Source organism: Coregonus lavaretus, assembly GCF_964263955.1.
Source record: "Coregonus lavaretus genome assembly, chromosome: 18".
Classification (NCBI taxonomy): domain Eukaryota; kingdom Metazoa; phylum Chordata; class Actinopteri; order Salmoniformes; family Salmonidae; genus Coregonus; species Coregonus lavaretus.
This window is the reverse complement of record NC_140005.1, coordinates 22294101-22314000: the sequence shown is the minus strand read 5'-3', so window position 1 is coordinate 22314000 and position 19900 is coordinate 22294101. Positions and strand designations below refer to the sequence as shown.

Below are 19900 nucleotides of genomic sequence, written 5' to 3'. Positions count from 1 at the left end.
GGATCTTGTTCCGGAAGGTTTGTGTTCAACCCAGGACTTCATGTATCGTTTGTTTTGTTGTTTTGGTTCGTGTTGTGTACTGCAATAAAAGAATGTACGCATATCACGCTGCGCCTTGGTCCGCTTCATCCTGTAACGATCGTGACAGAAGATCCCACCATAAAAGGACCAAGCAGCGTGCCAAGCAGGAGGAGTTGGTGATGTCCCAGGTGGGCGAATGGTGGTCTTGGGAGGACATATTCGCTGGCAGAGGGCCCTGGGCAAAGGTACAGGCCCTGGCAAGAGAGGAGAAACGGCACCAACCGTGCTGACGACGGACACGCGAGAGGCAACCCCAAGACATTTTTTGGGGGGGGCTCACGGCATGGACGACGGGGCTGCTGGAGGCAGCTACAGGGCGCATCGGCGATTTAGGAGAGGAGGCCACCAGGTTTGGGGCGCTGGAATGGTGGATGGCGGAACCTAGAGGTAGAGCAGAGCCAACTCCCCGTACTCAGGCTAGGCAGCGTGAGACTGGGCAGGTTCCGAGTTATGCGGAGCTACGTACTGTGCCGCGAGTGTTCCGGCACAGTCCTGTACGTCCTGTGCTAGCACCACGCACGTGTCGTGCTAAGGTGGGCATGCAGCCAGGACGGAGTGTGCCGGCTCAACGCTCGTGGCCTCCAGTACCCCTCCTCGGTCCCGGATATCCTGCGCCAGTGCCACGTGCTGTAGTGTCAGTACGAGTGCACAGCCCTGTACGTCCTGTGCTGATGCCTCACACAGAGTGTGTGGAAATAGGCATTCAGCCAGGACGGGTTGTGTCAGCTCTCCGTTCCAGACCTCCAGTCCGTCTCCACAGTCCAGCCTGGCCTGTTCCTGTCCCTCGCACCAAGCCTGTGGTGCGCGTCGCCAGCCCGGTCTGGCCTGTTCCTGCTCCCCGCACCGAGCCAGTGGTGCGCGTCGCCAGCCCGGTCCGGCCTGTTCCTGCTCCCCGCACCAAGCCAGTGGTGCGCGTCGCCAGCCCGGTCCGGCCTGTTCCTGCTCCCCGCACCAAGCCAGTGGTGCGCGTCGCCAGCCCGGTCCGGCCTGTTCCTGCTCTCCGCACCAAGCCAGTGGTGCGCGTCGCCAGCCCGGTCCGGCCTGTTCCTGCTCCCCGCACCAAGCCAGTGGTGCGCGTCGTCAGCCCGGTCCGGCCCGTTCCTGCTCCCCGCACCAAGCCAGTGGTGCGCATCGTCAGTCCGGCACGGTCCGTGCCTGTTCCACCGGTGCCTGGTCCGGCACCGGTCAGCTGCTCCACACCGGAGCCAGAGCAATCCGCTCCACCGATGTCCAGTCCAGCTCCGGCCAGCGGGACCAGACCAGGGGCGCTACGGGGGGGTAGAGAGAGAGTGGTGGTCACGCCCGGAGCCGGATCCGCCTCCGAGGCGGAATGCCCACCCGGCCCCTACCCTCTTGTGTTTGGTTGGCGCGGTCGCAGTCCGCGCCTTTGGGGGGGGGGGTACTGTCACGCCCTGGCTCTGGGGACTCTTATATGTTGAGCCAGGGTGTGGATTTTCTATGTGTTATTTTCTATGTTGTGTTCTAGTTCGTGGATTTCTATGTTGGCCAGGGTGGTTTCCAATCAGAGACAGCTGTAGCTCGTTGTCTCTGATTGGGGTCAATACTTATGCGGCCTGTTGGCACATGTTTATTGTGGGATCTTGTTCCGGAAGGTTTGTGTTCAACCCAGGACTTCACGTATCGTTTGTTTTGTTGTTTTGGTTCGTGTTGTGTACTGCAATAAAATAATGTACGCATATCAAGCTGCGCCTTGGTCCGCTTCATCTAACGACGATCGTGACAAAGAGTAGTGAGAGGAGTCAGATTCCTTTCAAAAACGGTGAGTCCAGACCGATTACAACACTTGACCTGTTAACTGAGGATCAGACAAGAGGAATCTCTCACATCAGTGTCTCTGTTAGAACATTCTCCCCTGGTTTTCTCTGCTTTAGAGCGTAAAGTGACCAGTCACAAGGTAATGAGGCTACTGTTCTGGACAGCGCACAGGATCATTTATCTTCCTTCATGTGATATTGGTCATGACTCATGTTATGGATGGTGGTGTGGACAGTAAATCCAGTTTGGGACCACTACACTCTTAGAAGAAAATGTGCTATCTAGAACCTAAAGCGTTTCTTCAGCTGTCCCCACATAAAATAACCCTTTGAAGAACCGTTTTGGGTTTCTCTATGGGGACAGCCGAAGAACCCTTTTGGAACCCTTTTTTTCTAAGAGTGTAAGGAAGGTACGTCTACTGGTGCCTGAAGTTACCATGGTAGCTTACCTGGAAGCGGTACAAGGTCCCATCATCTTTGAGAGTGAGGACGTGGTCGGAGATGGGGAAGAGGTAGCCAAGGGCAGCGATCTGGCTCCCTAAATGGATGGCTTCAGCTACAGGAGAGAGGACAGGATACTAACGCTGAGTAGAGAAAAATGGCTTGAGTACAGACTGACATCAGGGGTCAATCCCGGTCATCTTGGCTGTGTACATAGCAGACATACCTGAGTCCTCAATGGAGAGGTTTTTCATCAGCCACTGCACAATGTCTGCTCCTGGTATTCAAAGCAGAAGAACGGTTGACAGGGACAATGAAATGGCATTGTACACACACAGAAAGCCACTACAAAACAGCTGCAATAGTCCTTGAACAGGTCTCCCCTCAACAATCTATTACTTTTAGCTTACAGCACAGCTACAATACCCTTGGCTAAGGCTGAATGTGGCATAGCTGAGTATGTGTTTGCAGGAACATACCAAATGGAACAATTTGATCTTGGTCTAACAATAGGCAGGAAACCTGGTAACCATATTTTCCCTAACTCCTAGACAGCAACATATTTGGCATAATGTTAGTGCTTGGCAGTGAGGCGGAGTGAGACTGGGAGAGTGACGCGTACGCCCATCAGGCCTAGAGAGACATGTGAGGGTTAGGTTGAGTCACACTCAGAGCAACGTTACTGAGACGGCCTCATCTGTCCCCATCTGCAGAGGCAGCAAGTCAAATGAGCCTGAAAGGTGATATTTGCTTTAATGATTCTGACTCTCTGTCTGCTCTCTCTGCTTTCTCTTATTGTATGAGACAATACAGACACACACGCACGCAGGCAGGCACGCCCGCACGCACACACATGCGCACACACACACTCACACACACACACATATACAGCTGGTCACCTGATACCACACTGGGGATCTTGGACAGGAAGCTCTTGACAGTTCGGATGGCCACCCCTCCTGCCTTCTCATCCTGTATCCGCATATTGATGTCTTCAATCTAACGGGGAGGGGAGACACAACAAAAGTGATCAGGGTTAGAGCACAAACAAAACCATCCACAGTTTCTCCATTAAAATGATTCATTTTCATATAACAATCCAATTATAATGGGGAAATCTAGGGTCTGTTTATCCAGCCCAACAGTTCCCATGGTAACAAGGCCCTCCAATGGGGAGACTAGGCCCATTGAAGATGGCTGTCAGAGCGATTCCCCAGAGGTTAAGATAAACATCACACCTCAAACGCATTGCAGGCAGCAAGCACCCCGCCACATCACACATCAGCAGCCTAAAATGAGGCATGGCCGCACCGTGCTCGCAGCTCAAGACTCAGACACACACACACACATACTGACTGACTGACTGTAACAAAGCTGATTATGCTTGGATTAATTCAAAGGCCTGATTGTGTGCAAAGTTTATTTGATTTGGCTGCTCCTTTAGCTTCCCCATCTCAGAAAGGTCATCTGTATTTATCTGCACTGTTAAATGGGAGACGGCATGGATTGACTCATTCTATTACCATCAATATTCAGCAACAATCAGAAAACACCCTTTATCAGCCATTTGTATAGAGCCCTATAGGGGACAGTGATAAAGTCACGCAGTTCTCTGTTGTGTGCCACTGCCATTCCAGCACGTTCCTGCCCCCCTTTTCTCCCTCTCCTCTCATCCATCATTTAAACAGACACATTTGCATGTTCCAGCAGCCTCCTTAGCCTCAGAAATTCAGCTCTGAGCGAGCGAGCGCACCAAAAGCCAACTGCCTCCTCTCCTAAGTGGTTGCAGCAGGTTGCAGTTGCATGGCATGCCTCAGTACTGTGTATCTCTGCCCTCACAACGACAACTATAGAGATGTGCAGTATTCTGGCCAATCCCAACTCACACGCCAAGGACAGTATAATAAAGGATACATGGTTTCACAACAAGTACAAATATTGCTCACTATTTCAACAACCAGCCCCTACAACCATTGTGTCTCTGGTCTGATGGCCTGATGGTTTAAAACTATCGCCTTTTGAGAGCAACAATCATAACTCAGTAGACCCATCAACAGGTCTGTCTCTGGCTAGAAGGAGTGTTGAGAAGATAGCAGGTCTGTCTCTGGCTAGAAAGAGTGTTGAGAAGACAGCAGGTATGTCTCTGATTAGAAGGAGTGTTGAGAAGACAGCAGGTCTGTCTCTGGCTAGAAGGAGTGTTGAGAAGACAGCAGGTCTGTATCTGGCTAGAAGGAGCGTTGAGAAGACAGCAGGTCTGTCTCTGGCTAGAAGGAGCGTTGAGAAGACAGCAGGTCTGTCTCTGGCTAGAAGGGGTGTTGAGTTGACAGCAGGTATGTCTCTGGTTAGAAGGACTGTTGAGAAGACAGCAGGTCTGTCTCTGGCTAGAAGGAGTGTTGAGAAGACAGCAGGTCTGTATCTGGCTAGAAGGAGTGTTGAGAAGACAATATAAGTTGCTATATTTACTCTTCTGCAAGCCTCACAATCAAAGGCAATCATCTCCTTGCCAACCGGCTAAGTATTAAATAGATGACTCAGACACTCTGAGTCATAAATCTAATATACCTGAGCAACACATTTGAGATGCGTATGGATTTAATAATAGTCCAATAATGTTTCAGACAGTGGAGAAGAGAAGGAATAGTGAGGCAAGACAATTACAATTCTCTCACCATCAGTGACTTCATATGAATTATTAAACAAAAACAAATGACTACCTCTCTATACAGACTGTGCAGTTGGAGAGAGAGAGAGAGAGAGAGAGAGAGAGAGACAGAAAGAGAGACAGAGAGAGAGAGAGAGAGAGAGAGAGAGAGACAGAGAAAGAGAGAGAAACAGAGAGCAAAGAGATACCACATCAACTCTGTATTTTCAGAGAGAAGAAACAAGGATTTTACAGTACAGTTACATTCTTGTCTTTTAGAACGGCACTATCAGTCCAACTAGATTTACTGCCTTCCTGTGTTTGAATACAAACCTTGAGACAAAACAATGGGGAATAAGTTATGAAATCATCTCAATTTGCTACAATACAATGCCACTCCACACACCCCGAGAGAGACAACAGTGAAAGGATTTGGTTATTTTGTTCTTGTTAAATAATGGACCTTGGACTCCATAACAGCATTGAAAAAAGCTCATTATCTCCCTATAGGATGACAGTGGGCACGAAGTACTTGGCAGGGGTACAGAAACCCAAAGTATATTTTCGCTGTGGAAGCTAATGGTATTTGCAGCTTGGTGTGGAGGGCTTTTGAGAGCTGAACATTCCTGCAAGCCGGCGATAACAGTCCTTTGCCCCTCCACACAGAGCTCTTTAAACGGCAATCGGGGAAGAGGTGTGTGTGTGTGTGCCTGAGTGTGTGTGTCTGCTGGGGCCCTTTGTCATCCGTCCCTCTTATCTGTGAGGCTACTGAGGGCCCATGCAGCTGTCAGGGTAGTGGCCACTCAGCCAGCTACCCTGTGACGCTCCCTGACCAGCCATTACAGTGAAGTGCTCAACTTATTATCAACACAGAAACACTATCAGGACTTGTGGTACTGTATATGCTGTGTGGCTTAGATTCCCAACTGTAGTTTCTACCTCATTGAAACAGTGGTTTCAGTTGAAACAATGACTGGGTGCTATTACTGGAGATGAGAAGGAATACATTTCCACTTACCAGGACGTTTTTAAATACCGGTCATGACAAGAGCATACTCAAATTGTGACTAATACTAACTACCTTATATCCGTAAATGGTGCCAGACAAGCTAATAATAAGCTAATAAAACCAGAAAAGTCTCCCAAAATGAGGCCTTGATTAAAAATGTATAATAGAGCATTAATGATTCAACAGCCGTCACCACCACAGACACACTGGTCATTGTTCAAAGACATTTATGGCTGTGAAAGTCATGATGGCCAATCTGAGTACTTTAAGACTGTTTTCTGACCTACTTTCTGCTGAATGAGGTTCTCTTTACTGCCTAATTAACATATGAACAGAGCCCAACAATATGAAAAAGTGTATATCGGATAAGTGTAAACTCAGTGCAGTGAGAGTTCACCGGTCCCAATACATTCTTCTAACTTGCTCTGGATATCTTTATATGCTGGATTAGTGCATACTTTCCAACAGCCCAAAGCCATCACAATGAACTGTATGTATGGGGCCCCGTGTAGCTCAGTTGGTAGAGCATGGCGCTTGCAACGCCAGGGTTGTGGGTTCGTTTCCCACGGGGGGCCAGTATGAAAAATATATGCACTCACTAACTGTAAGTCGCTCTGGATAAGACCATTCTTAAATAAGCCAACCCCCCACCACCCCCCTTATTCCTAGTACCAGCCAGGCATCACACTGTGTGAATAGCAAGCCGATGTCTAGCTTGGCTCCAGCTGGTCTGCTCTTCTCTGGGGATGCAGGTATGAGTGACGGCTGCTTGGATGGAGAGGGTCTCACTGTACCCTCTATGGACCAGAGGGGGGCTGCTGCAGGCCTGGTCATGATGAGGGGGCGTCGGGTGTTAGGGAGCCTCTCCTGGATTCGTAGCTGCTACAGCAGCACAAGCAATGACTGGAAAGGCCAAATACACACATACAGCTGATATATCAACATTGTACAATGGCTTGAAAACAGAAATGCATTCATTAATGAATGTGTATTTGAAATAGTCCTATGAAATATCTCAGCAGGATACATTTCTCTTATGTGTATGTTTCAGTGTTTTATGACTATGTTCCTGTTACCAAGGAGATAATTTTACACCTCACTGAAGCCCTTTTCCTCTACCAACATAGCTAATTTAATCCTTTTGATCACTAGAGAGCCTGGATTGTACTGCAAACGCACCAAAAATTAATCTTTCAGTGTGGAGAAAACAAAGCATAATCACTCAAATCCTGTTTGGGATTTAAGCTTCCTGAAGGTGAAAATCCATATTCTACCACGTCCTTGTTAAATTGTTCTGATGAGAGTCTTTGGGTTGTGGTTGTTTAACTGTAGGTTAAAATCAGGAGGAAATGATCCTGCACTGTAGCATTGGAGAACTCCTTTGCAAGGGTGGGGGGGCTTCTGTAAAATAACCCTCAGCCGTGTTTCCACAGCTAAGACTGTGACCCCTTGAACCTTGCTTCTAAAGAACTCAGAACGCTGAAAAGTACATTTCTTACGAACATCTCATTCAGACATTGTTACAGCGACAGGCCAAACTTTTAGGAGTGAGTCTGAGACACACAGTACATTCACATTGCCACAGGCCGGGCAGCAGCAGTTTTCATTGTTAACATTCCTGCCAGTAACCTCAGCAGTCATTCAACATTCTGAGCCTACGACCTAATTAGCTGCAGCTTGATTGGCTGTTCAGCCTGCTGTCCTACTGTCCCTGAAATCCGCAGGAAAAGCCCCAGTGTGAATGTGTGTGATTCAGAACCAGGACCCACATGGTCTAAGTGTTAATGGGAATGCGAGTTGCCTGCTTGGACCAGTTGGAGCTCCCTGCTTGGGCCAGTTGGAGCTCCCTGCTTGTCCAGTTGGAGCTCCCTGCATGGGCCAGTTGGAGCTCCCTGCATGGGCCAGTTGGAGCTCCCTGCTTGGGCCAGTTGGAGCTCCCTGCTTGGGCCAGTTGGAGCTCCCTGCTTGGGCCAGTTGGAGCTCCCTGCTTTTCCAGTTGGAGCTCCCTGCTTGGGCCAGTTGGAGCTCCCTACTTGTCCAGTTGGAGCTCCCTGCTTGGGCCAGTTGGAGCTCCCTGCTTGGGCCAGTTGGAGCTCCCTGCTTGGGCCAGTTGGAGCTCCCTGCTTGTCCAGTTGGAGCTCCCTGCTTGGGCCAGTTGGAGCTCCCTACTTGTCCAGTTGGAGCTCCCTGCTTGGGCCAGTTGGAGCTCCCTGCTTGGGCCAGTTGGAGCTCCCTGCTTGGGCCAGTTGGAGCTCCCTGCTTGGGCCAGTTGGAGCTCCCTGCTTGTCCAGTTGGAGCTCCCTGCATGGGCCAGTTGGAGCTCCCTGCGTGGGCCAGGTAGAGCTCCCTGCTTGGGCCAGTTGGAGCTCCCTGCTTGTCCAGTTGGAGCTCCCTGCATGGGCCAGTTGGAGCTCCCTGCGTGGGCCAGGTAGAGCTCCCTGCTTGGGCCAGTTGGAGCTCTCTTGTTTAAGAGACTAATATAGGAATGTAGTGGGAGAATGGGAAATAAGGGGAGGGTCTACATGGGCTCTAGTTTCCATGGCAACATGCATAGAGACAAGGGGAACGGAGCAATTAAAAGTTTGTTGAATTCAAATTAAATAAAATGTTATTTGTCACATGCTCCGAATACAACAAGTGTGAAATGCTTAATTACGAGCTCTTTCCCAATAATGCAGAGTTAAAAATAAGAAAATAAAAACACAAGAGGAATAAAATACACAAAATACACAAGAATACACAATACACTTCCCTGCATGGGAAGAGAGACAGACAGACTCAGTTTACAATGACCGATCAGGCCTGTAGAGAGGGATAATCTAGTCAGTAGTCCCTTTGAAAAACAGAGAAACAACACAAATACTGGTAGAAAGCAGAGGATGAAGCAAGAAATAGGAAATATTAGAGCTTGAATGTACTCTGTCAACAACATATGGACCAGATATAGAGAAGCCCTTGACCGTCCTCTTCCCTGAGTGACTCACCAGGTTATTCCTCTCTCAATGTGAGACAAGGGGGACAGAAAAAGATCCTCCCATGCAATTATCTGTTGTTACAGACTCAATGGGTTGGTAAGGACATGAGTGCAGACAACACAGAAACACATTCGAATCCATCAGTCAGAATGAATGGTGCACTTTTAAAACTACGTCGCCCATATATAGTGACTAATTTCAAGAGACACAATTATCTGCAATGACGAATGTCCTTGAAAAGCATTAGCAATTTCAGGATAGAAACAAGTAACCCTATAACACCCTATATCAAGATCAACACAGCCATTGCTTTGGATCTCATTCACTAAAACCGCAGTCCAACATCTATTGAAAACAACAGCTAGTCTTCGAGGCACTTAGGCCAAACAAACAAATCTCATACCATCTACATCCTGAGTACCAGTGGGACTCCAGAGGGTCTGTGGTCTAATAAGGTCCCCTGACTTTAGCCCTGCTTGTCATTGGGGAAGAAACGCTATAGTGAACCCTTTTTGCATGTGGAATAATCAAAAACAACAGACGAATTAGAGGTGGGATTGGTGGCAGCCCTACAACTGTCTGAAAGATCAAGAGCAATATACTGCACTAGGAGGAAGAGTTGCCCTGCTGCTACTGTACTGGATGTGTCCGTTTTGCATGGTTAGCACTTGCAACATGGTGACAGTCAGAGAGATTTGCAAATGACTGCAAGAAAGTCATTTTTTATTCACATTTCACCACTTCAACATGTGGATGTGTCCTTCATCTGAGCTAAAATCACAATCAGTCAAGTGAGTCTCACTTCTAAGTTGCATCCATCTGCACTCTTTCCCTCTGTTTCTGAGGTAAAGCCAAGCTACTTGTCACGCCCTAGCAAACTCTAGCTAGTTTGGTCAGGGTGTGAATATTCTAGATTTGTATTTCTATGTTGGCCGGTGTGGTTCCCAATCAGAGGCAGCTGTCGCTTGTTGTCTCTGATTGGGAATCATACTTAGGCAGCCTTTTGGCACTGTCTAGTTGTGGGTTCTTGTTCCGTGTAAGGTTTGTTGTGTTGTACCTTTGGACTTCACATTTCGTTTCCTTTGTTGTTTTGTCGTGTGGTTAACGTTAAATAAACATGTACGCATATCACGCTGCGCCTTGGTCCGACCCTTCTTTAAACGAACGTGACAGAAGAACCCACCAAACGAGGACCAAGCAGCGTGCCCAGGAGCAGCAGACACCCTGGACACAGGTGGAGGAGCAGAGAGTATGGACTTGGCGGGAGATAAGAGAGGATCTGGCAAGGCAGATGGAGGTCCTGAAAGGGATCAGGGTGGAGAAGGAGAGACAGCCCCAATAATTGTTTTGGGGGGGGCTAAAAGGGTGGTCGGGGAGCGACAGAGAGGAGCCCCGACCACTGCACTCATGGGAGCTCAAGGAGGAGTCCTCACTGGAGGAGGACGGGGCGCGGAGTGTAAAGGACGAAGACAGTCATAGACCTCCAGCGCCGGTTCCCAGTCCGGTACGCCCCGTACCTGCTCCACGCACCAAGCCAGTGGTGCGTGTTCCCAGTCTGGCCCGGCCTGTTCCTGCTCCTCGCACCAAGCCAGTGGTGCATGTTCCCAGTCCGGCCCGGCCTGTTCCTGCTCCTCGCACCAAGCCAGCGGTGCGTGTTCCCAGTCCGGCCCGGACTGTTCCTGCTCCTCGCACCAAGCCAGTGGTGCGTGTTCCCAGTCTGGCCCGGCTTGTTCCTGCTCCTCGCACCAAGCCTGTGGTGCGCGTCGCCAGTCCTGCCGGGTCTGTTCCTGCTCCTCGCACCAAGGCAGTGGTGCGTGTTCCCAGTCCGGCCCGGACTGTCACGCCCTGGCCTACAGAACTCTAGGTAGTTTGGTCAGGGTGTGAATATTCTAGATTTGTATTTCTATGTTGGCCGGTATGGTTCCCAATCAGAGGCAGCTGTCGCTCGTTGTCTCTGATTGGGAATCATACTTAGGCAGCCTTTTGGCACTGTCTAGTTGTGGGTTCTTGTTCCGTGTAAGGTTTGTTGTGTTGTACCTTTGGACTTCACGTTTCGTTTCCTTTGTTGTTTTGTCGTGTGTTTATCATTAAATAAACATGTACGCATATCACGCTGCGCCTTGGTCCGACCCTTCTTTAAACGAACGTGACACTACTGAAATGTGAGAAAGTGCTATAAGACAACAGAGTGTTTGACAACAGGGTGGCTGTCTTGAGGGAGAGCCCCGGATAGAATTGTTCTATTTTGAGAAGGAAAGGGAAGATGCACACAGATAGATTCTCTGTGTGGGCATCAGATGATCACAGCCCCTCTGTACTGATAACCATTTAGCTGCTGCAGTCGGTAAAGCCCACTCTCTGTCATCATTAGCCCTGTCTGGGAGATGAGGGAGTGATGGAAGGCCATGCTGGTTCAGATGGGTACGCTTTGACGTGATGTGTTCAACATAAATAGTAACAACCATCTGGGGTGGCTGAGAGGTGAAACATGAATGCTGCTATGAGACAAAGTACTCACAACAGCTGAGTCAGAATCAGTTACAGGCAGTTGTTATTTTCATTGTGTGGTAGCTCAACATCTTTACATCCAAGTCTGATTTCTATCAGAAATAAATATACAACATATATGTACATTTTTATTTTTATCAAGCTAAAACACAAACACAGGATGTGTAATTCATTCTTGACTAATTAATTATTATATGAAGCAATCTGTTCTTAATTCATACTAAACGACTCTCATGAAAAGGTACCATGCACAATCTGACAACACTGCATCGCCGCAGTCCCTGTCATAGAACAATACACACTTGCCACATCCCAAAATGATGCTGTCTTCCATCTTCCTAACATGTCTAGGAGCACACAAGCAATCAGTGAGCTAAGGGCCTTTGACCTTTGAAACACACATGGATTATCTGTCGTGGCTGCTGCCTTGTTAGAGTGAAGGCTTTTATGGCTTCATGTATCAATGGGGTCCCATTCCCTTCCCCCAGAGCGTGACAGTCCTCCTCTATGCAGCACTGTGCCTGTTACCTGTATCCTATGTTTGGCCCTCCAGAGTGTTACTAGAACATTCACAAGCTCTTAAGAGGAGAGGATGCTGCACTGACAACAGGGAAACAAATAGAAAATGCCTGTTCTGAGAGAGCCAAAGAGCCGTACCAGTGCATCACTAGAGGAAGCTTCCACTGGTTTCCTCAGTGATATATAGATACTATTAGGAACCCACTCTGCTTTCTGAGAGCAACATGAAAACACCAGAACCAATGTACCAATGTGCAGAATGTGCTTTACAGTATATGGGAGCGAAAGGAGCAACCTAATATTTTCAGAAAACCCACTAACACTGGATTCAATATTGAGTTCAGAACAATGTTTTAAAACCTCATATTTCCTTGCGAGGTGACATTCTACCCACTTTCACAAACAGTGTTGTTCCTGCACACTCATATGGTTGGAAACCAAACCCCATTGAACAGCCTGAGCAGCAACACATGTGACAGGGAAAGGGAAGCCTCATCACGTAGAGCCACAGGGCACTAGAGTCACTAGCATCGCTCACCTCAGATGAGGTTGTGTCTATCCCCTCCCCGGTGCCCGGGGGATGGCTGGCTCCTCGTTCACCTGACAGACAGAGGGGAAGGTATCAGTGGCACTGGCCGTTGTCACCGTGTCATCATCTCCCCATTATTATCCTCTAATGGCCTTTAATAACCATAAATTAACCTGGAGATATTTGATGGCAGGGAGGCTCTTTGATTGAATCTGAGAGTGAAAACAAGTGTTTTATAATAGGATCTGTTACATGCAGCAGCCGCCGCCTCCCTTTAACACAGCCCTGTAGCCTATCTGTGTGATCGGGGGGATGGTATAACGATGAAATAAATGTGCAATGTTGTTTGGAAGATGTATTATAGTTATAATATCTAGCTAGCTATCTTTTATACCATCCTGGCCCCACTCAGCGTTGTACAGTATGATTGTCTCTGCAGATAGCATTCCCTATCCAGTGCTGGCTACGGCCAGCAGCACAGCAGTAACCAAATGCTCAAATGTATAGTTGCTTATGCATCTTTTATTATTTTACTTCAGGGGAGAACAAAAACAACAATCTATAATGTCAGTGGAGGTGGAATTTTCTACTGGAGCAATACCCCCCTACATAAATGAAGACTCTACCCACTGAGACAAGAGCCACGCTTTGTGATCTAATATCCTGCCACTATATTTCAAAGTGAAGTGAAATGTCATTTTTGTGTTTCTCTCTCTGCTAGTCCTATCTGAGCGTGACAGCTGCTTGTAATTCAGTGAGTTAGTTTGCAGGCGAACGGCTTGGCAATACCTGCCTCAGGACTTTGAACATCCCAATTATCTTGTAACTTCCCTCTACAAAGGCCCTTGCTTAAGGACATATTACAGGAAAGGAATTTGAATATTTTTCTCCAAAACACGGGTAAACTGTTAATGCACCAGGAATTAAGGACATGGAAGAGAGAAAAAGGCAAATATGTGACTTGGAAATGTGAAATGTCAAAGTCTCCCCAGAGCAGTAGTGTTTGCTGATGATGCTGTCAGAATGTGGAAATGAGGCCCATAATTTCATAGTAGAGAGAACCCATCCCCTAAATGCGATATTGAGTAATGTTGGGCAGCTTTTACCTAAACCAGAGTGAGCTGAAAATATAGAGTTTCATTTCTGTAGAGATTCAAAATCACCTAATAGTATGCATACTTATTTTACGCAAAGCACGTTTAGATGGACCCTGCTGTGCACAAGATCATAGGGGGTTGCAGATATTTAATTCTAAAAACAGTTGTACTGTCGTCTTGGCACAAAATACAGTCCCTTTTGTAGAATCTGCATGATAAGTTGCAGTAGCTCCAGAAAAAACTGTAGTCTAGCTAGGGGTATTGAGCAAACAGAACACATTGGGTTTATCACAAAATGTACAGTATATTCATACTGATACTGTAAATGTGTACATCCACTGTATATCAACCGTATACCCACTGTATATCAACCGTATACCCACTGTATATCAACCGTATACCCACTGTACATTTGTATATCTGCTCATACTCTTATAGCTCTATGCTCCCTCTACCTAGCTGTATATAATGTAAACTACCAGTCAAAAGTTTGGACACACCTACTCATTCAAGTTTTTTTTTTTTTATTGTAGAATAATAGTGAAGACATCAAAACTATGAAATAACACATATGGAATCATGTAGTAACCAAAAAAGTGTTAAATAAATCAAAATATATTTTATATTTGAGATTCTTCAAATAGCCTCCCTTTGCCTTGATGACAGCTTTGCACAATCTTGGCATTCTCTCAACCAGCATCATGAGGTAGTCACCTGGAATGCATTTCAATTAACAGGTGTGCCTTCTTAAAAGTTAATTTGTGGAATTGATTTCCTTCTTAATGCGTTTGAGCCAATCAGTTGTGTTGTGACAAGGTAGGGGGGTATACAGAAGATATCCCTATTTGGTAAAAGACCAAGTCCATATTATGGCAAGAACAGCTTAAATAAGCAAAGAGAAACGACAGTCCATCATTACTTTAAGACATGAAGGTCAGTCAATACGGAACATTTCAAGAACTTTTAAAGTTTCTTCAAGTGCAGTCGCAAAAACCATCAAGCGCTATGATGAAACTGGCGCTCATGAGGACAGCCACAGGAAAGGAAGACCCAGAGTTACCTCTGCTGCAGAGGATAAGTTCATTAGAGTTACCAGCCTCAGAAATTGACTCAGTGTCACAGACACATCTCAACATCAACTGTTCATAGGGGACTGTGTGAATCAGGCCTTCATGGTCGAATTGGTGCAAAGAAACTACTACTAAAGGACACCATTAAGAAGAAGAGACCTGCTTGGGCCAAGAAACATGAGCAATGGACATTAGACCGCTGGAAATGTGTCCTTTGGTCTGGAGTCCAAATTGGAGGTTTTTGGTTCAAACCGCCGTGTCTTTGTGAGACGCGGTGTGGGTGAACGGATGATCGCCGCATGTGTAGTTCCCTCCGTGAAGCATGGAGGAGGAGGTGTTATGGTGTAGGGGTGCTTTGCTGGTGACACTGTCTGTGATTTATTTAGAATTCAAGGCACACTTAACCAGCACAGCTACCACAGCATTCTGCAGCAATACGCCATCCCATCTGGTTTGGGCTTAGTGGGACTATCATTTATTTTTCAACAGGACAATCACCCAACACACCTCCAGGCTGCGTAAGGGCTATTTTACCAAGAAGGAGAGTGATGGAGTGCTGCATCAGATGACCTGGCCTCCACAATCCCCCGACCTCAACCCAATTGAGATGGTTTGGGATGAGTCGGACGGCAGAGTGAAGGAAAAGCAGCCAACAAGTGCTCAGTATATGTGGGAACTCCTTCAAGACTGTTGGAAAAGCATTCCAGGTGAAGCTGGTTGAGAGAATGCCAAGAGTGTGCAAAGCTGTCATAAAGGGTGGCTGTTTGAAGAATCTCAAATATAAAATATATTTTGATTTGTTTAACACTTTTATGGTTACTACATGATTCCATATGTGTTATTTCATAGTTTTGATGTCTTCACTATTATTGTACAATGTAGGAAATAGTAAAAATAAAGAAAAACCCTTGAATGAGTGGGTGTGTCCAAACTTTGGACTGGTACTGTATGTAAACTTTGTTTAAACTCTGTTGTCTGTATTCTGTCTCTAACATGAAATGTTGTCTATCACTAGCAGCACCATATCACCAAGTACAATTCTGATTATGTGTAAATGTACTTGGTGAATAAAGGTGATTCTGATTCTAAATCTGACTCTGATGTGTCCCAGATACGATTTTGCACCGCCCAGATACGATTTTGCACCTTGGCTAAATCATATCATTCTTTAACCTCCATCTGTAACCATAGTCCCAGGCAGCCAAAGCATGGTCAGTGTGTCTGTAATGGGATTCCATGGCCTAGTTTCCACAGTTCTTCTAACACAGTGCTGCTCTGCTTGGGCTGTGAACTCAACATCTATCAGGCTTTCAAGTAAAGCCTACAGCACTGCTCTGTTCTGGAGATGCTCGCTCCTCCATTTTCCCAGTGAATATGCACTGTATGTGACAGCATCGCAGAGACAATTTAAAAAAGTTTAAATCCAAAAGGTTGCTCAATGAAAAAAGCACATAGATTTACAAATGTGCATTTGTTGGTAACTCCATTTCTGGTACCGCATCAGAGCATGGGAATAACCATATTAGCTTATTCTCATGTTTCAGTCTGACTGCAGCATCGATTACCATGATTATTGTGAGCTTAAAAGCTTCAGGGCTCTCTTTCCGCCTTCCCTCTGCCTCCACTTTAAGTTAATGTATCTTTCGGCAAATTCGAAAATGAGCACTGTACCAGGTAGAGGTAAGCAGTTTTAAGCCATTATAGGTTTACTGAATGTTATTTCACCTCTGATAGATTCTGTACTTAGTTCCCACTGTAATTTTTGCCCTCTGACATTGAGAGAGAGAAAGAGAGAGAGAGAGAGAGAGAGAGAGAGAGAGAGAGAGAGAGAGAGAGAGAGAGAGAGAGAGAGAGAGAGAGAGAGAGAGAGAGAGAGAGAGAGAGAGAGAGAGAGAGAGAGAGAGAGAGAGAGAGAGAGAGAGAGAGAGAGAGAGAGAGAGAGAGAGAGAGAGAGAGAGAGAGAGATAGGGAGAGAGAGGGAGAGAGAGAGAGAGATACATTTTTGTGGTATCTGTCAGATAGTATAACTTTCTTTACCTGAAAATCTCCATTTACCTTTGTCTGCCAACATGAATCCCAGACTTGATATCAAAACATTCAAACTGGTTATGTGTAGGTAACTGCCAAAATAAAGGAAACACCAACATAAAGTGTCTTAATAGAGCATTGGGCCACCACCAGCTGCCAGCTTCAATGCACCTTGGCAAAGATTCTACAAATGTCTGGAACTCAATTGGAGGGATGCGACACCATTCTTCCACAAAACATTACCTAATTTGGTGTTTTGCTGATGTTGGTGGAAATGCTGTCTTAGGCGCCACTCCCGAATCTCCCATAAGTGTTCAATTGTGTTGACATCTGGTGGCTGAGATCTGGTGGCACACACCCACACCCTTTAAACCCCCTATGCTCCTTTGAGACCCCTCTTTCAAAGAGATCTTTTCTTCTAGCCATGGTAGCCAAAATAATGGGCAACTGTGTCACGACTTCGGCCGAGGCTGCCTCCCCTCCTTGTTCAGGCAGGCTTCGGCGTTCGTCATCACCGGAGTACTAACCACTGCCGCCCCAATCATCATCACAATTGTATTGTCTCGTTATCACACACACCTGGTTCTAATCCCCTAATTAGTCTGTGTATAAGTGTTCCCTCTGCCCCCTTGTCCTTGTGGGTGATTGTTTATTGTGAAGGTTAGTGAAGCTTGTGTATTTTGTTCGACGGGAGTATTTTCCCGTGTGCCTCGTATTTTCCAGTGCACCTGTTTTGTGCCCTGGAGTGTGTTTGACGCAGTTCTGCGTAAACCTGTATTTTGCGGATTAAAGCCTGTTTTTCTGTAATTTACCCTCCTAGCCTGACTCCTACAACACCACCACATCACAGAATCACGTACCCGAAATATGGAGTCAGCGGGAGAAGAGCGCATGCCTGGAGTCGTGGCACGGGTCCAGGAGCATTCCACGATGCTGGCCAGCTTGGGGGGAAGTGATGGATCGGGTTCTTCAGGTCGTCCAACGCCTGGAGAGGAGAGAACCCGATCTGTCGAGACCAGCTGGCCAACCGGATCCAGCCACCTACACCCCAGCACCCGGAGGGATCCAGATAGCCCAACCACGGGCGTTTGATGGGACCATCTGAGGCAGGGGACAAGGACCGCGCAGGACTTTGCGTTGGAGTTTCGGATGCTGGCAGTGGGCCCTGATCGACCATTTCCGGTGCCATCTGCGGGAGGACGTCCGACGGGAGCTAGCCTGCCGAGACACCATGTTGTCCTTCAACAAACTGGTGGACATGGCCATTCGTTTGGACAACCTGCTGGCAGCCAGAGGACGTCCTGGTTGGGGTCTGCCCGTTTACACCCCGGACGACTCGGATCCCGAGCCGATGGAGCTGGGTGGAGCCGCCGGCCGAGAGAGCGGAGGAGGACAGCGACAGTGCCACTCTGGTGGCACGAAGAGACAATACACCACACGTCATAGTCAACGTTCTTTTGGGCCGGGAGGCGGAAGGCAGGGCACTCACACATCACCCCAGATATCGAACACCCACACTTGTTCAGAGCCCTCTGCTGCACACTGTACCCTACCTATCCACTTTCCCGATCTCATGGTAGTTCCCCAGTGTAAGGCGCTAGTCGATTCAGGCACAGCTGGGAACTTTATGGACAGAGCATTCGCACGCCGTCAAGGCATAACATTGGTTCCCCTATCCATTCCACTCCCCATCAGAGCACTTGATAGTCGACCAATAGGGTCTGGGTTTGTTACGGAAGTCACAATACCAGTCACCATGATCACCCAGGAGACTCATTTTGAGCAGGTTACTTTTTAGAATATTGAATCTCCTGCTTTCCCTGTGGTATTAGGTATCCCTTGGCTAGCACTCCACAACCCCACCTTCTCATGGCCGCAGAGGGCTCTCACGGGGTGGTTGCGAGAGTGTCAGGGTAGGTGTCTAGATGTTTCAGTTGGTGCAACCACGGTGTAAAGTCCAGACAGTACCTCCACCGTGCGCATTCCCCCTGAATACCTCGATCTGGCGCAAGCGTTCTCTAAAACGCAGGCGACTAAATTACCACCTCATCGGGTGGGGGATTGCGCGATAAACCTCCGGGTAGACGCTGTACCTCCCAGGAGTCATATATACCACAGACTGAAACGGTGGCTATGGAAACCTATGTCACCGAGTCCCTGCGCCAGGGGTATATACGTCCCTCCACTTCACCCGCCTCCTCGAGTTTCTTCTTTGTGAAGAAGAAGGACGGAGGTCTGCGCCCGTGCATTGATTATGGACCACTGAACAGGGAGACGATAAGATTTAGTTATCCTCTCCCCCTCATTCCTTCGGTGATTGAATCAACGCTTCTTCACCAAATTAGATCTCAGGAGTGCGTACAACCTGGTGTGTATCCGAGAGGGAGATGAGTGGAAGACAGCATTCAGCACACCCACGGGGCATTATGAATACCTGGTGATGCCCTATGGTTTGATGAATGATCCCTCAGTTTTCCAGTCCTTTGTGAACGAGGTGTTTCGGGACATGCTTGGTCGCGGTGTAGTGGTCTACATCGATGACATCCTGGTGTATTCCGCTATGCGCGCCGAGCATGTGTCCCTGGTTCACAAGGTGCTGGCCCGACTGTTGGAAAATTACCTTTATGCTAAGGCAGAGAAGTGTATGTTTTTCCAGCAGTCCGTCTCCTTCCTTGGATACCGCATTTCCAGCTCAGGTGTGGAGATGGAGGGAGATCGCATTTCAGCCGTGCGTAATTGGCCGACTCCAACCACGGTTAAGGAGGTGCAGCGCTTCCTTGGCTTTGCCAACTACTATCAGAGGTTTATACGGGTCTTTGGCAAGGTCGCAGCTCCCATTACCTCCCTGTTGAAGGGTGGGCCGTCCCGGCTCCGCTGGTCTGCTGAGGCTGACCTGGCCTTCAGCAAACTGCGGGGTCTATTCACCTCAGTCCCAGTACTGGCCCACCCTGATTCATCACTACCGTTCGTAGTGGAGGTGGATGCTTCCGAGGTTGGGATAGGAGCTGTCCTGTCTCAATGCTCGGGCACGCCAGCCAAGCTCCGCCCCTGTGCCTTCTTCTCTAAGAAGCTCAGCCCGGCGGAGCAGAACTACGACGTTGGTGATCGGGAGCTGTTAGCTGTTGTCCAAGCCTTGACCGTGTGGAGGCATTGGCTCGAAGGGGCGAAACACCCTTTCCTCGTCTGGACGGACCACCGTAACCTGGAGTACATCCGGGCAGCGAGGA

The 19900-nt window shown here is 47.8% G+C and overlaps 1 protein-coding gene across 1 annotated transcript in view; it reads right to left on the bottom strand.

Annotated features, from left to right (window-relative positions):
• LOC311145874 (regulator of G-protein signaling 6-like) overlaps nucleotides 1-19900 on the bottom strand; it is an 88723-nt gene that overhangs the window by 14589 nt on the left and 54234 nt on the right. The window contains exons 3-5 of the mRNA XM_084182228.1: nucleotides 3197-3296; nucleotides 2524-2574; nucleotides 2306-2412 (exon numbers count right to left, since the gene is read on the bottom strand). Coding sequence (XP_084038354.1) covers nucleotides 2306-2412; nucleotides 2524-2574; nucleotides 3197-3296 — 258 coding nt within the window. The remainder of the gene's footprint in view (nucleotides 1-2305; nucleotides 2413-2523; nucleotides 2575-3196; nucleotides 3297-19900) is intronic.